Source organism: Polistes fuscatus, unplaced genomic scaffold, assembly GCF_010416935.1.
Source record: "Polistes fuscatus isolate 324 unplaced genomic scaffold, CU_Pfus_HIC Scaffold11, whole genome shotgun sequence".
NCBI lineage: Eukaryota > Metazoa > Arthropoda > Insecta > Hymenoptera > Vespidae > Polistes > Polistes fuscatus.
In genome coordinates this window covers 5,821,349-5,836,714 of record NW_025113009.1, presented here as the reverse complement: position 1 = coordinate 5,836,714, position 15,366 = coordinate 5,821,349, and the positions used below count along the sequence as shown (strand labels likewise).

The 15,366-nt window shown below is 36.4% G+C and overlaps 1 protein-coding gene and 1 long non-coding RNA gene across 7 annotated transcripts in view; one reads left to right on the top strand and one right to left on the bottom strand.

Annotated features, from left to right (window-relative positions):
* Positions 1 to 15,366, top strand: part of LOC122526394 (serine-rich adhesin for platelets-like) — a 46,299-nt gene that overhangs the window by 25,270 nt on the left and 5,663 nt on the right. For 5 of the 6 annotated variants that reach the window (XM_043649775.1, XM_043649781.1, XM_043649776.1 and 2 more), the window contains one exon: positions 3,732 to 4,379. In XM_043649775.1, the coding sequence (XP_043505710.1) occupies positions 3,732 to 4,379 (648 nt within the window). Of the gene's footprint in view, positions 1 to 2,438; positions 2,557 to 3,731; positions 4,380 to 15,366 lie in introns of those variants that run through there. The other variant, XM_043649779.1, reaches the window with a different exon arrangement.
* LOC122526406 lies at positions 13,150 to 14,477 on the bottom strand. The gene is made up of 3 exons (XR_006306046.1): positions 13,894 to 14,477; positions 13,350 to 13,616; positions 13,150 to 13,270 (listed from the first exon to the last, which is right to left on the bottom strand). It is a non-coding gene; the product is annotated as an uncharacterized LOC122526406 (long non-coding RNA).

Below are 15,366 nucleotides of genomic sequence, written 5' to 3'. Positions count from 1 at the left end.
TTTTTATATTTAACGAAATTGAAAATTAGGTGCGCTTAGATATAATATAATATTGTATGCATCTGTAAATGCATATCTCATACCTATAAGGGATTTGGTAGAGAGTGGACAAGCGAGAAGAGTATACGTATCGTCTAGAGTACTCCCCCGAGTGCTTTTTGAATACATCTTTCCTCCTTCATTGTCTACCCTCTGCCGTAATATCGCGGTTGCCGCGTAATCTAATATTTCCGTGTAATTTAAACTCCTTCGTAAAGAGCGAGTTGCGCGGTGGAGCAGTGGTTTCTCGGATAGAATCCGAATCGAGCCACTATCCTCTCGTAAAAATATAGACAGACTGATGTGTTCCGCTTCGTGTTTCGTAAGGAATACCATTGAGGATGTTTTCTGAACGAATGAGTCTTGTTGATATAGATCGTTTTCGATAAAGAAAGAAAAACAAAATAAATGAGAGAGAAAGAGTGAGGAGAGGGTGGTGGGTGGTAATCATTGTTCACTAAATAAAACTATCTTTGTTGAATACGATATTCGTTTGATTTGTTATCTATTGAAAATATAAATGTCCCTTATGAATGTAAGAACAAAAAGGATTCGTATATATAAGTAGAAAGAGTGTGTATGTCGCGTTAATCGGATCAATTAGCATAATTACTCTATTTCTTGAATCTATCGAAAATGGTATAGTTCTTTCCTTTTATGCTTAACTGGTATTAATTTGCGACACTCAAATTGAGACTTTAATCTTTACACATTGTCGCCTTTATTGATATTCTCTATCTTTTAAACATCTTGATAGATTATCTTGACCTGAACATTTAATCGCGTGGATTTAATTAAAATGACGTGTTAACTCTTAATGGAGTCGTTTATATTTTTGTCTGGAACGTTCACTCGGTTGGTTGGTTGGTTGGTTGTTTGTTGGTTTGTCGCGTCGTCATCATCGTTATACGAATCACGTTTCTTTTATATTGCGACTGTCGATAAAAGTCCTTCATCGATTTCCAAAAATGGCAACTTATTTTTAACGAAATCGAGCTCCGTAAAAGCACGCCGAGCTGCGAGGCGTGTTCGAGCAAAACCTCTTGTCAGATCGTGCCACGTGAGTCATGAGATAGGATTTCTCTGTCGAGAAATCATTTATGTTCGTTCAGCGACCCCTCTCCTCCTCGAAACTTGCCGTTTCTCGTATCGGTGATCGCAAATAAATGAGATATGCGGGTGATTTCTCAAATTTCGCTTTATTTATACAATTACGATATTTTCTTTTTTCACTCGCATCAATGTATAAATTCTCAGATGACATTAAAGACATATATCACGGTGCATCCTTGTATTCCTTATATTGTTAAGGTTAACAAGAAAAATATGTAGAAAGGGAATGGAAAAAATTCGCAATGGAGAAAGAAAAGAAAAAGTTGCCGTTATTAATGGTGAAATAAATTACGACTCGCGACCCCTGGATCATCCACCGAGATTTCATCTCGAGCCTAGCATTCGCTAGATCCACCGTTCCAACCATTTCTTATGAATTCACCATAAACTTTTCTTTTCGATGAATGGATGGATGGATGAATGGCAAGATGCCAGAAGACAGCAGGGACGTTATCGACATTGTTTCTAGAGTCTCATTCATATAATCATTCATTCATTCTACCGGAAGGATATTTTTACTTCAGATATATTTATTTGAAAGATTTATTCTTTCTTATCATTTTTATTATATTAACCATTAAACGATGTCATTAAATATTAATTAACTTTGTTTTTATGTAGATGAAAAATGTCAATTATCATAGCCTAAAATGAATAATATTCTATTATAAAAGATTATTATAAATGCATAACGCGTTGGATCTTTATTAAATGGTTTGCATTAACGATGTTAAATGCGTTTAAATTTGAAATACATTATTATTCTGTTCTCGTAATGTCTAACATTACTCTAATTCGCTGGATGATCGTACACGCCCATTCTTTCCTTATTTCGCTAAAACATTTCTAACACTTTCTTACGCAGAAAAGGAAGTGTATGAAGTACGAGGAAACTGATGTGATTGGTATGATTATAGCAATGAGTCAGATTCAATTATACTTCTCAATAGAAAAAATCAAGTAAAACGTTCAAGAGAGGCACGAGAAATGAGAGAAAAAAGTCTGTAGAGATATTTTTTAAATAAACGGAGGAATGAAAAAAGTATTACTTCATCAGAGATACTATAATATTTCGAGGAAAAAAAAATGAAAAAAAAAGAACACGGAGGGACGGTGAAAAGAAAAAGAGATAAAATTCAACGCGATTAAAACTTATCGTTAAAAATAGAAACGTCGAATTTCGTTTCCTTTGAAATTCGCACGATTGCTTTTGGTCTATCCAAGATTTTAATATTTTTATCTATATAGAAAAGGGTGTAGGTGGTGGTGGTGGTGGTGGTGGCCGCATAGAAAAGGGTGGTATAGAAAAGGGGTGCAGCCAGACGAGGACGACGGGGGCTCGCTTAAAAACGAACTTTTCTGCGGATGAAATCGTCTGGGTATCGAATCGAAGAAAAGAAGGAGGTGGGTGGGAGAGACCGAGCAGCGTTAAGGGAGGAAAAGAAGAGAACAAATGTGTAGGATGATGATGGTAGTGGTAGTGGTGGTGGTGGTGGTGGTGGTGGTGATGATGGTGGTCGTCGTCGATGTGGCGCCCTTGCGAAAATTTGTCTGAAAGTCACGGGAATTAATATCTGATGAGGGATGGATGCTGCTTGCTTCTCTGGCAACGTAATAAAGTCACTAGAGCGTGAGCGAGAGAGTGGAAAAGCAGATGGAAAGCGAGCTGTGTACAAACGAAAGAGACAGACAGACAAACAGGCAGGCAGACAGACAGACAGGTGGAGATAGAGGGCGGCAAGGGGAGGGAAAGGGGGATGGTAGGAGGGGGATGGATAGAAGGGGGAGGGGTACAGATGATGGAAATGGAAGAAGAGAGAACGTCTACGCAGGCGTCGAAACGAAGAGTGCAGCGTAGGTCAATGCACCTGAAATCAGGGCCGCACGTTGTCGGGGTGCGGATTATGCAGGAACATTTTTTTTCCATCCCTCGAATTTTCTCAAACACCCATCGAGTCTCTTAGAGTTGTCGCCATTGTATCGAAATATTCCATTCTAAACGTATGCTTTTTATCGACAACAGGAACGCGCTGTGGTAGTCGTCTATGAATGTGTGACCGTGATGAAAAATATCATAATTCTCCTCAAACATATTCGCTCAATGGGTTTCTAAAGAGAAATGGGAACGGGTTCCGCGTGTCGGTCGGATGATGATTGAAAGTGTTACGACGATTGAATTTTAGACTTCAATTTTTGACTTCACTTTTGGAGTATTCAATGGTTTTGATTATTATGTTGTTTTTCAATCTATATATAAAGTTAAATCTATTTATATAGAGAGAATATTTATGTCGTCGTTGCAAGGATAATAATCCGTTATTCAGTCAACATCGATGAACTTAGAATTTACGTAATCGCGATGCTAAGAAAAGTATGATTCACCGTTATCAAAACGATAGCACATATTCCGTAATAGAAATGAACGCAAAGCGTTGATGTAAATAACAACGCTTGTCGGTGATAAGTGAACGAATCGAGAGATTACTTATAAAACGAAATCCAATCAACAATATATATATGTATATATGTATATATATATATATATTTATATATACCAGTTGTTTCTGTTTTTCTTCCAGACGATCCAAATTACGCTGTAACGAGCTTGATAAAAGCAGCCAAACACGCAGGCTCGTTGGACAATATTACAGCGATTGTAGTCTTCTTAACGGCACCGAGTGATATAGCAGCGAGATCGACCGACGTAAATTCTGTTCACGTCGTGAAATCGATGAAAAACATGGCCTTAAATAATCCATACGTACAAAAGGATCTAAGCGATGGCATGTTCTTCAAGCAGATGAAGCAATACCAACAGCAGCATCAGCAATCGTACGACAACGATCAAGAAGAGATGCACGCTAATGGATCGGATGAAACGCCAATGGACGACGGTGGTTTTCACGATGAGATAACTTGTGGAGGTGCTGATGGAAAACACGAAGAGAACGATGCCGCGGATTACATTTACGAGGATCTTGGACCAGAGACTGACGTTGATGCTGTCGATGACGCGAATAATACGGACAACGTGGACGATGTTCTCGAAAATCCGCTTCTCGACAATGCTCCTACTATTGCTGCCAATTTCTCGCACGGCATTTCCCAGGGGGACAAAAATATGCTTAAGGACGAGAACAATTTTCAGGAAGATAATACAGACCTCAAAGTTACTCTCGAAGCGACGACCCTTGACGACGAGGATTCGTCGACCAACAACGATATCAGTAAGTATTATTTTATCTCTCTTTTGACACTTCATTTTTGTACTTTATTATATATTTGTACTTATTATATTAATGAATGATCGATGATCAAGAATGTAATCTAGAATCAGACGAAGTCAATCAACTTTAACAAAGCTCGAACTGCTTGAACTCGTCTCTATGAAAACTATTTAAGGTATAGATTTTCGTTAGACTCTTTTTGTCACGGTAATATGCATCAGCAAATGAATCTTGTCTTAAGCGTGCAATAGAATCTCGCGTATCTGCTAGATATACATTAATATATATTCGCGGTAAAAAATTTACAACGACGGCTCATTAGCCTTTCGTTTGTTAATCCGTTAGGTTTTATATCGACTTTCGTCTCGCTCATTATTTCCAATTGTTCGCATAGCTCTTATTCTTTCACCGTCCCGGCAAGCTCGAGTGAGAAACGCCGAGTGCACGCTTAAAAAGAACAAATTTTATGCTTTTGGATGCTATTTCGATGCGAAGAGAGAAGCTACTGGAAAGAGGGTTGTTACTTATTTTAGAAACGGTAGAGCGAGCGACACGCCCGTCGTGTCACCGTCCTCGTCGTTTTCATCTTCGTCTTCATTCTTATCCTCGTCCTCGTTCTCGTCCTCGTAGCCGTTCGAAAAGAACCATTTTTCATTCCTATATTCAAACTATCTACTTTTTTTTTATTCTTTTCTTACAATTAAACTCATCTCGGGGTGATATTTATAACACGTACAAGACAATCGCGCTAAGTTTCGTCTCCCATGTTAAGAAGATATATTTTATAATCCATATATATATATACTCCCTTAGGGATTATTTTGTTCGTTGTCCTTATAAAAATGACGTCCAAACTTTTCTAACTTAATATTTGACGAAGCATTCGGCCCACTTTCCGCCTATACTTTGACTTTCACCAGCTCGTGCCAGTCAGTGCACTTCCTGCACTGATTGTCGTTCGCCGACTCGTAAATCAGATCAACGCTCTGGCCTTCTCTCTTTTAAAAACCGCAAATGCCTTCTTCTTTTCCCTTATCTCTTGCTCTTTCTCTCTTTTCATTAACTGCTAGTGGTCGTTAGTCTTGATATCATAACTACGAACGGATATTCGATTTTAATTACTCTCGAATCAAACCACATTTTCTATAAGCGGTATAACTTCAACAGCGATCGTTCATTTTAATATTTGTCGTGTTCTATCTATTCTTCTCGGACGATTCCAATTTCCGCATTCTCTTTGTCAAAAAAAAAAAATGCAACGTCATATTATCAATTCCGTCTTGTTCCGTTTCTGTTAATTTTTTACGCGCTAACGTTGACATTGATCGATACGAATTTCAAAGATTACGTTGTCATCGACGTAATCCTACGTGAAAATCAATTGGATCAATGTTGTTAATATAATTCTAAATAGTCGACTGTATTTTTGTTACTCTTAACAATGAGACTTTATTGGTCGTATTAGAAATACCAACGATGCTTCGTATACTCGGTCAGGAATCTTGGCCTGAATTTGACGCTAGCTCGTACATACCTAGTGCATTCTCTTACGTTGGTCCGATCAATCATTTCCATTGATTTTCGTTGTTAATTATCATAAAAGAATCAATTAAACGAATTTGTTTATTTACATTTAATCGTATGATAATTTAATTCAATCGATAGAAGTAGACAAACGTTGAAGTAGCCAATTTATATCGCGATTTGATTGGACGTTCAGTTGAGAGTAGACGAAAAGTTGTCCATGAATCGATAAGAAAAAAAAAAATAATCGAGGATGAGAAAACGCGTTTGAAATGATCACGATCGAATTCGGCGCTTCGTATGCGCGCGCAGGCCAGGAGAGAGACAGAGAGCGCTATTGGTCGCCGAGCCGGGAGGTCGAAACCAATGAGAATCGGTGGCGCGGCGTGTGCGCGACGATTGCGCGACGATTGTGCGACAAGACGGAGTAAGGAGGGGGATTCCGGCAGTTGGTCTCTTCGAAGCTCTTACGTTCTACCAAATGTGCGTCTTCTTTCGAAGTCTTCTTTACGGTGGTATTTTTTCATAGTGTCTTTCATATTAAAGTTTCGTCAGAAGTCTCGTCGTCAACTTCTTTTCCTGTTGTCGCCTTATTGTTTCTAGTGGCTTTTTAACGTCGTGATAAAAAAGGATACGATTCGTGAGTATTTTTCAAAGCGTTTTTAACCTACAATCATTCCCTTTTTTTTACATTTCCCGGTATAAAAGAAGAGATAGACAGAAAAAGAGAAAGAAAGAGAGAGAGAGAGTGAGAAGAGAATGAGTACAAAAAGAAAGAAGGGAGAAAAATAAAGAAAAAATGTTCGGTGAGGTACGTTTCTAGCACGTCCACCATAACTTTCTAAAGCTAGCTTGCGAATTTAAATTTGGAACGGATGCCGGCCGGCGAGTCTTCGTCTTCGTCGTCGTCGTCGTTAGAGAAAAAGAGTAAAAGTTGGTGCGCACTCTCCGTCTCTCGATCAGAACCTCCACTGGCGAGTTCTCGAGAATGTTCGATCGGGGTTGACAGGTGCTCGCGAAAACTATCTTTCTCTTAACGGAATTACATTATATTATCTTTTTCCTTCATCTTTCTCTCGTAATTTATATTTTCTTTCTTCTTTCTTTCTTTCTGTCTTTCTCTCTTTCTCTATCTCTATCCTTCTCTATCTCTCTCTATCCCCTCTTTTCCTCTCCTTTCTTTATAACTCGCCCTGTTCACATAGGCGTAGCACTTCACGTATGATGCCAACGTCGCAACGTCTTTTTTCTTTATCTTTCCGACACGGTTGGTGTAACCGTGAGAAAAGAGAAAAAAGAAGAAAAAACAAATGAAAGATGCCGCTTTATAATTGTATGCGTAGGATTCGGAATAAAGGGGAATTAGGCCTCTTTAATTTCTCCAAAGGATTTATGCGAGCGTGTAGAGAAATTAAGTTATTTGGAATTTTCTTTTCTTTCCAACAACCGACAACACAAAGCTTTGCATTGTCGTGTTTACATCGGGGGTATGTCGTTAAATAATCATATTTTTTTTTTCGATAATTCAAAAATTCGTTCATTTTGTATTTATTGACTTTATTATACATGCTATGTAAAGCGTTTTGAAATAAAAAAGCTAATCCGCCATATTAAAAATACGAACGATAACTAGCGTTTGTTTACGAACAAAATTCAAAGTTTCGTTTTATTATACATCGCTATTTATAATTTATCCAATGTTTGACGTATCTTATAAATTAGCTTTCGTCATCGTTCTTAAAATCATCGAATCTTGATAGAATAATTTCGTTGGTTTTATATTATAAGAAGTACAACAGGTTCGAAATATAAATTAATGACCCTCGTCGGTCGCGATCTATTTATTTCATTGTACTCTCTCTTTCTCTCTTTCTCTTTCTCCCACGTGTGAGCGCATTCGCCATTTATCTCTCAGCTTGTGTTGATGTTTCCTATCGCAAAAAGAACGTACTTATCGTACGGATTCGTGTAGTCTCCACCGACACGTTCGACGAAATTTACAATGGAAGCTTTTCATAGGCGCGTGCTGGCACGTAGGAGCAAGCCAGCTCAATACAATGTGACTACTTCACAATTGTTAGCCTTGAATTTACGATATACATACACATCTTCCTTTAGTTTGCCATGACTGTGGATGAGGTGAGGATATATGCGTCATACTTTTTTAGTAACCCATATTTTATTTTTGTTTTCTTTTCGTGTAATTGTTTTATTTGTTTTTAATGTCCACAATCATCACATTTTTATTTCTTTTTTTTTTTTATTTTTATTAATTATCTAATATAATTACAGCGATGTTACTCTTTAGTGGGGCACATTAATCTAAAGAGTGTTGTTTCGTCAAGGTGTTTTATAATAAGAGGAATCTATTTTCTCTTAAATTATCTTTAGAAGAACGTCTCGAATTTCTACTTTTTCGTAATATCGTATAAACCGTAGGGTTCGCGCGAATAGTAAAGTAGAGAAGGAGAAAGAGAGAGAGAGAGACAGGAAACGACGTGCGACGTTGCCAACCATGGCGGCATCTTATAATACGCAATATCGCATTAAATGGAGAAATGTATGAGATTATATAAAAAAAAATTATCTTAAAACGTATCACCTACGAATTATCTAAAAAGATTTTAAAAAGACTGTCGGAATATGTTTAATCGTCCTTCCATTGTTCTTTTGTTTTTTTTCTGAGAAATTATATATATACATATATAGCGTAATTTTTCTCAAATCTTGGAAAAAAAAAATCTCTTGCTTTACTATGTCAAATGTAAATATAACTCAAATACATATATACAATTAAATGAATCATTTAATTTCTAATATGATTCATACGTTTAAAAAGTAGGTGCTTATTCGCGTTTGCTTACTTATATATACGTTGTGTTATAATGCATTCGAAAGAAACGGATATATGTGCAACGAAAAATTTATAAACGAGATTTTTTTACCGTGGGCACCAACACAACGATTGTCGAGTAAAAAATTCTTCGAAACTATTGATTCACGATCTCTTCTATAACCACAAAATCATGTACGATTTTTAGAAGAGCACGAAAGGATGATTATTTTAATTTTGCAATATTCAACGAAAAAAAGAACTCTCTTGGTACGCGCAACAACTTTTTCCAACTTCCTTTTTTTTTCTCTGCATAAACCGCATAAAAGTATTTGGATTGAAACGGTTCATTTTCTTTTTCATTTCTTTTTTTTTTTCTTATCAGAATCGCTGTCGTCGCCAAGAAAAAAAATTAATAAAAGAAAAGAAAAGAAAAAAGAAGAATAATCATGCTAGATATTCATCTTTTCATCTTTTCGAATACATATATATAATAATAATAATCCATCTGCAGTAGTAGTGCACGTTCGTCGTGCATATTATGGATGATGGTCTTCTGGCTCCCACACGGGTCTCTTTATTTATATATATAAAGAGGATATATATATATATATGTGCCTACACATAATACGTAGATATGTGTGTGTATAGCCGGGTGGTGGGTATATATGCGGTGTCCCAAAAGTCACATTATCAAGAAAAGATTAATATTATCCTATTCCGTTCGAAGATATGAATAACATCATTAAAAAAAAGAAAAATAAACAAATTGATCGTCGTGTCACCCACTCCAAAAACACCTGTCGAAAAAAATGTTGAATTCTTCAACCAGGTGAAGCAACTCTTGGGATTCTCTCTTACATTAGTCATGGTTCGATGTTACATATGTAATAGACATAAAACGTGTGACCTTAATGGCGGCAAAAGAGAAGGTAATTGGATATATCGTCCGACTACTTTTCATCGATATACTTAGAAGCTAAACGAATTATCAAGTTACGAGTGCATCTTAGAGATGCATCGACGCTTCTCGGACGACACTCTGTCTCGATCCTCGTGCCGTTATGATCTTTGTTGTCGTCATTGTCGTCAACATAGTATCATTACTTAACAAATACCGTTGTCCGAACGATCTTGGCACGAGCCACGGCGAACATTCTTATTTATATAATCAACAAACTCGTTTAATCGATAAAATCCATTTATGTCCGAGATGATTGGAAAAATATTTATTACTTTTATATTCTTTTCCTATTTAAATTAGAATCTCGGAGTGTCGATGACCAAAATGCAAACTTTAGAAAGAACGCCAAAGAAGATTCCTCGTTTCATATGCACGTTCCTTCAAGGTTACACGATGTCTATTCTCGGCGCGTGATGCTCTTTCTTTCTCTCTCTCTCTCTCTCTCTTACACGCTCTCTCATTCTCTCTTAATACGAAGGAGAAACAGCCCTTCGTAGAGAAGAAGCACCGATCGAACGAACGATCGAACCTCCGCCAGTGTTGCACGCAATTCACGCCGTATCAGTAAACTACTTCGAAGTACATATATATATTCTATTTTTAACATCGTCTCTGCTATTATTGGACTTGCCGACCGGACTCGTCTTTTTCTAACAAATTCCTTAAGCACCCCTTTATCTCGGTGCTTTTACACTTTTCCAACATATTTATATGGTCTTTTTATTATCTCGCATATGTCGTATAAATGCACGTATAAGAGATACCGTTTCAGTCGATTGTTGTGTAAGTACAAACCGAGTTACTAGCTAGTTTTTCGTTTATCTATATATACATTTTTTTTCTCTCATTGTATCTTTTAAATAAAAAAAAAAGAATAAAGATATATAAAAGAAAAACAATATGGTAACTCGCGATTTTAAAACGACCAAAAAAAACGTCTCCGTACGTTTTATTTGTTATACGTTATGAGGGTGGGTAGGAAGGAAGGAAGGAGGGAGGGTTTAGAATGATAGATCTTGTTTTTTAAATAGCCCCACATGCATTCTTTTTCTGCGCATTACAAACCGGCGACGACATTGCTTTTGCACTCTCTATCTATCTCTCTCTTTTTCTTTCTCTCTATTCTGTCCTATTCCCAACGCCAATGAAATTTATTATCGTCGATTAACGTTCCTTCGATAGCGATTAATAATCAACTATATATATGTATGCATATGTATGGTGTATACATGCTATGAAATGAATCCAATGAGATATCACTATAATAAATTTATCTTTTCATTGTATGTGTTGATATTATTATTATTATTATTATTATTATTCATATTAATTTGAAATAAAAACGTTTCCGTTGAAAAACACAAATAGAAGTTTAAGTTTTCAATAAAGGGGACATAGAAATGTTAAGATAAAGATATCTCTTTCGAGACAAGTTCTTTTTGTTGTACTTGGTTGGTATTGGGTTGGTTGGTGGTGGTAGTGATGGTGGTACAGCAAAAGAAAGACGTTTTCGATAAACGTTAATGGCAGTGCATGCATTGTTCGAGCAGCACAAACCCGATAGTTTAGTTCCTTGAGAACTCTTCCCATAATCATTGTTATCGGGGGTCTCGTGAGTGGTCGTAACGTTTCGTTGATTTCGCATGGAAAATCGCGTGATGTTTTTTCTTCCCTTTTTCTTGACAACTTTATTTCAAATAGGTTCTTTTTTTTTTCTTTCTTCACCCGCGCATTTATTCCTCGATCATTTTTTTTTTCAATCGGTCAGAAAATAATTTCGAAATTGTATAAATGATAACGTAATATATAAATGAAATTAAGAATGCAACTTACGTCTGGTTAGGCAAATTTTCAGTTTAACTTTTCGACCCCCTTTTCATCTCGTATACGCATAACTTTTAATACAAAAATCTCAATTAATTACCAATCGATAGAGTTAATAAAAAAATGAGTAGATTTTTTGTATCATTTTCGAAACGTACATATTCTTAAATGTGTATATACACACATCAAAGAGAGAGTAATGAAAGAAGGAAGGGATGGAAGGAAAAGGGTTATTCTTTCGTATAGATCAAAAGCCATTTTTAATACATTGGTACTCTTATATGTTACATAGAAACCATTCGCGTGGTGCCTTTACGAATTTCTTTTATATCAGTGTGTGTTTGTTCTCTTGTGAGTTCGAAACCGGACTTCGTCGGACGAGAATCCAATGGCGTCGACTATTATTTCTTTTTTTTTTCTTTTTTCTTCTTCTTCATTCCTTTCCTTTTTTTTATATTTTCATTTTCATTCAAGGAGAAAGTTAGTGTGATCGTCGTGGACATATCTCGAGATGATGACGATGACGATGGTGGGAGTGTTGTATTCCATTTGATTTCATCATTTAGAGGATCTTTATTTGCGACCCGTACTCGCGGAATTTCACGAAGACGAGCTTTGCTCTAAATTTAGAATACCCTCTTCCACGCTTTTAACAACGTCGTTGCCTGACCGACATCGAATCTTTTGATTTTCATCGAAATTTTTTTTTACTTTCTTTCTTTCGGATACTTTTAGCAAATTAATTACAAGGAGAAAAAGAAAAAAAGAAAAAAAAAGAAAAGGAAAAGGAATAAGATTAAAAAATATGGATGAATTGAAAAAAAAGGGCTAACTTTTCGAATGAAAAACCCCATTGAAATATTTGAATCTCTCTTTTCTTCCTTTCTTTCTTTCTTTCTTTCTTGATGTCAGTTTAAAATTAGCCCTACACTCTCCGCACGCGCGACCGATACACATTGCATTGAAACATAGAAACTCGGGGAAAATGGTAAAAGGAGGAGTCAAATAAAAGGACCGAATGAGAGAGAGCCCTTTTTCAACAGGCCTCCTCGTATATTTTTCTTTCTTAGCCGGGTGTATACTACGTACGAACGAAAGAAAGAGACGAAACGAGCCATTTTATCTTTCTTCCTCTTATTCTCTCCCACTTCCTTTTTTCACTCCCTTTCCCTTTTCCTACATGACTATAATCGATCTCGTTAAAGGGAGATAAAAACTCGATAAGAACGTAATAAATACGACATTTTGACCTCGAAGGGTTAACACGTCATCGATCAAATTGGCCAATCGATAAGATAAAAAAGAAACGGAAGTAGATGTTGATAACATATATGTAAATAAGTGGTATACAATATAAAAATAAATAAGACAACAAAATTATTTTATCCCTATTTGAATATAACTAAAAAAGAATGAAAACAACGTAATTTTGTAATTTGTATTTTGTTTCCCACGCGTGTCACGCGCATTAAAATCTAGTTAACGACATGCGTGCCAGTTAAAAAGAAACAACGAGGGGCGATGGGAGTGGGGGGGGAGGAAGGAGTGCCTTATAGACGACGGTATTTTATGGCTTCTCAACGTATTCCATAATAGCATAGACTATAAATCATTGCGAAGGTATATATATCTATATGCATAGAGGTATATCAAAGGTATATATATACATATACACATATCTTTGATACACTTGTGCAGTTTTATTAGTCGCTTCTTCGAAATTCCTACAACAATTTCTCTTCATATCTAGAAAAAAAAGAAGAAAAGAAAAAAAAGAAGTTAGTAGATAACTCTAGAATCGATAGAAGAGTATACATATATATACATGTTATCGCATTTGTGGTAGCAATGGTGGTGGTAGTGGTGGTACTGGTGATGATGATGGTAGTAGTAGTAGTAATACAGAGAAGTTGGTATTAAGAGTCGGATAACGAGTTAAGCGAGTGTGTTCTTCGCGTGGGCGGTTCCTTTTTTGAACATCCCTTAAGCCTGTTTCTCCAAGCATACGTCACAGACGACGACGACGACGACGACGACGAGGAGCATTAAGCCCTACGCTGCCGTTAGGAGTGCCTGCCCCTCCCCTTCCGCCCTACACACGAAGGATTTTCATGATTACTTTTTTTCCCGTCTGGGACCGCAGGGAGAAGCAGCTTTTCATTTATCCTCTTTCTACGTAATTCTATTATTTCAAACGCATTTGTATATTATATTATATATATATATATCTATGATAATAGTATAATAGCATTACTGTACACGCGACTTTAGAGATTATAGATATATAATTATAATTTGGTAATGGAAAAAGGTCATTTTGATAAAGGGTTGTTGGTAGGGGAGGATGTGGAGGAAAAAAATAGACATACCCCAACAATGGGTTGTTTCCTGCTGCGCATCTCTTCGATAAGGATCAATCCCTGGGACATGGGTGGTCGTTTCTACGGGAAATGAGGTGCGACTGTTGCTATACGGTGGTGCACAGGTGGGTGGGTGGTGCCAGGGACGGAGCTAGAGAAGGTGGCTCCAGACTAGATCGATAATGCATCTCTTGACGGGCGTAGTTCCTCTCTTAGTCCCTGCTGATCGTTCCTCCCGAGGAGTGATATCATTCTCTCTTTCTTTTTTTCTCTCTCTTTCTCTCCCCTTCTCCTTTTTATTATTTCTCTCTACCTGTCTCTCTTATACTCGTTGATATACTCTTCGAATTACATTGTGAGTAGTAATACGTTTTAACATATCATTCGAATTCGTTCTCGCGTATTCTCCGAGACTATATATTAAACTTACTAAAAGAAAGTGATGGTAATGGTGGTGGTAGTGGTTGGTGGTGGTAGTAGTGGTTGCTCGTGTTACCTTTAAAAGGTCAATTGATCGTTTATCGTACTCATTCCTCTGTGCCAAGAATCAAGATATTTCTGTCTAGACTTTAGTCAATTCGCTTTCTTTTTTGTTTTTTTTAGTTTTTATCGGTATTCTCAGAGTGTACGGTCAGAGTACTCTTTTTACTACGTTAATTCACATCGCGATTCCAAGGTTGCGAATAGATTCGTTGTCGAGTAATAAAGGGTGACTATTGTGGTGAAAATAATGCGTTCGTTTAAAAAAAAAGAAAAAATAGCGTCGTTTAATTTTAAACTAAGTTAGATTCTTTTTTAGTTAGATTTAGAAAGGATGACGAATTTCTTTTTCGTCGATTTGTAGTTGTTCGATTTTTTTCCTTTCGATAATAAGGCGTGGCTAGCTCTCTGCTGGGTTCTCGGCTTGCTGTGGCGTCGTTGCATCGTCATCGTCCAATCCTAGATTTCATCGAATAAAACTCTTCTTACTTCTATATTTTAAATTTCTTTTTTACTACGAATATAACAAAGATTATCGCGACGATTTTTAATTGAGACTGTGTGTAAAGTTTGTGAACGGGTAGTGGTTTAGAGGAATTCATTATTTATATGCTTTCTTAGAAAATATAAATCCTCTTATTCTCGAGACATGTAAGATGCGTATTATGTGCATACAAGTGCAGCCGTGCATTAAATAGCGTAGGATTCTTTACCCTACCGTATCACTGTTCTTATGAAATGCATTACGTCTTGTAAAAGCAACGAAAAAAAAACTTATCTCTTTAACTTTCTACATTTTATTGTTGAATATATGTATATGTGTAGACATATGTTCATTTATGTTAGATTTTATTAGATTCTTCAGTTTGAAAATGTTTCTTTTGTTTCACCCCCTATTAAAAAATTTGTTGTAATATTTAGTTAAATATAAGGTATTATATTCTTCGTATACATTTAAATCTAATACTCGATTGCTATTGGTAATAGAAAAAATGTGTTTGA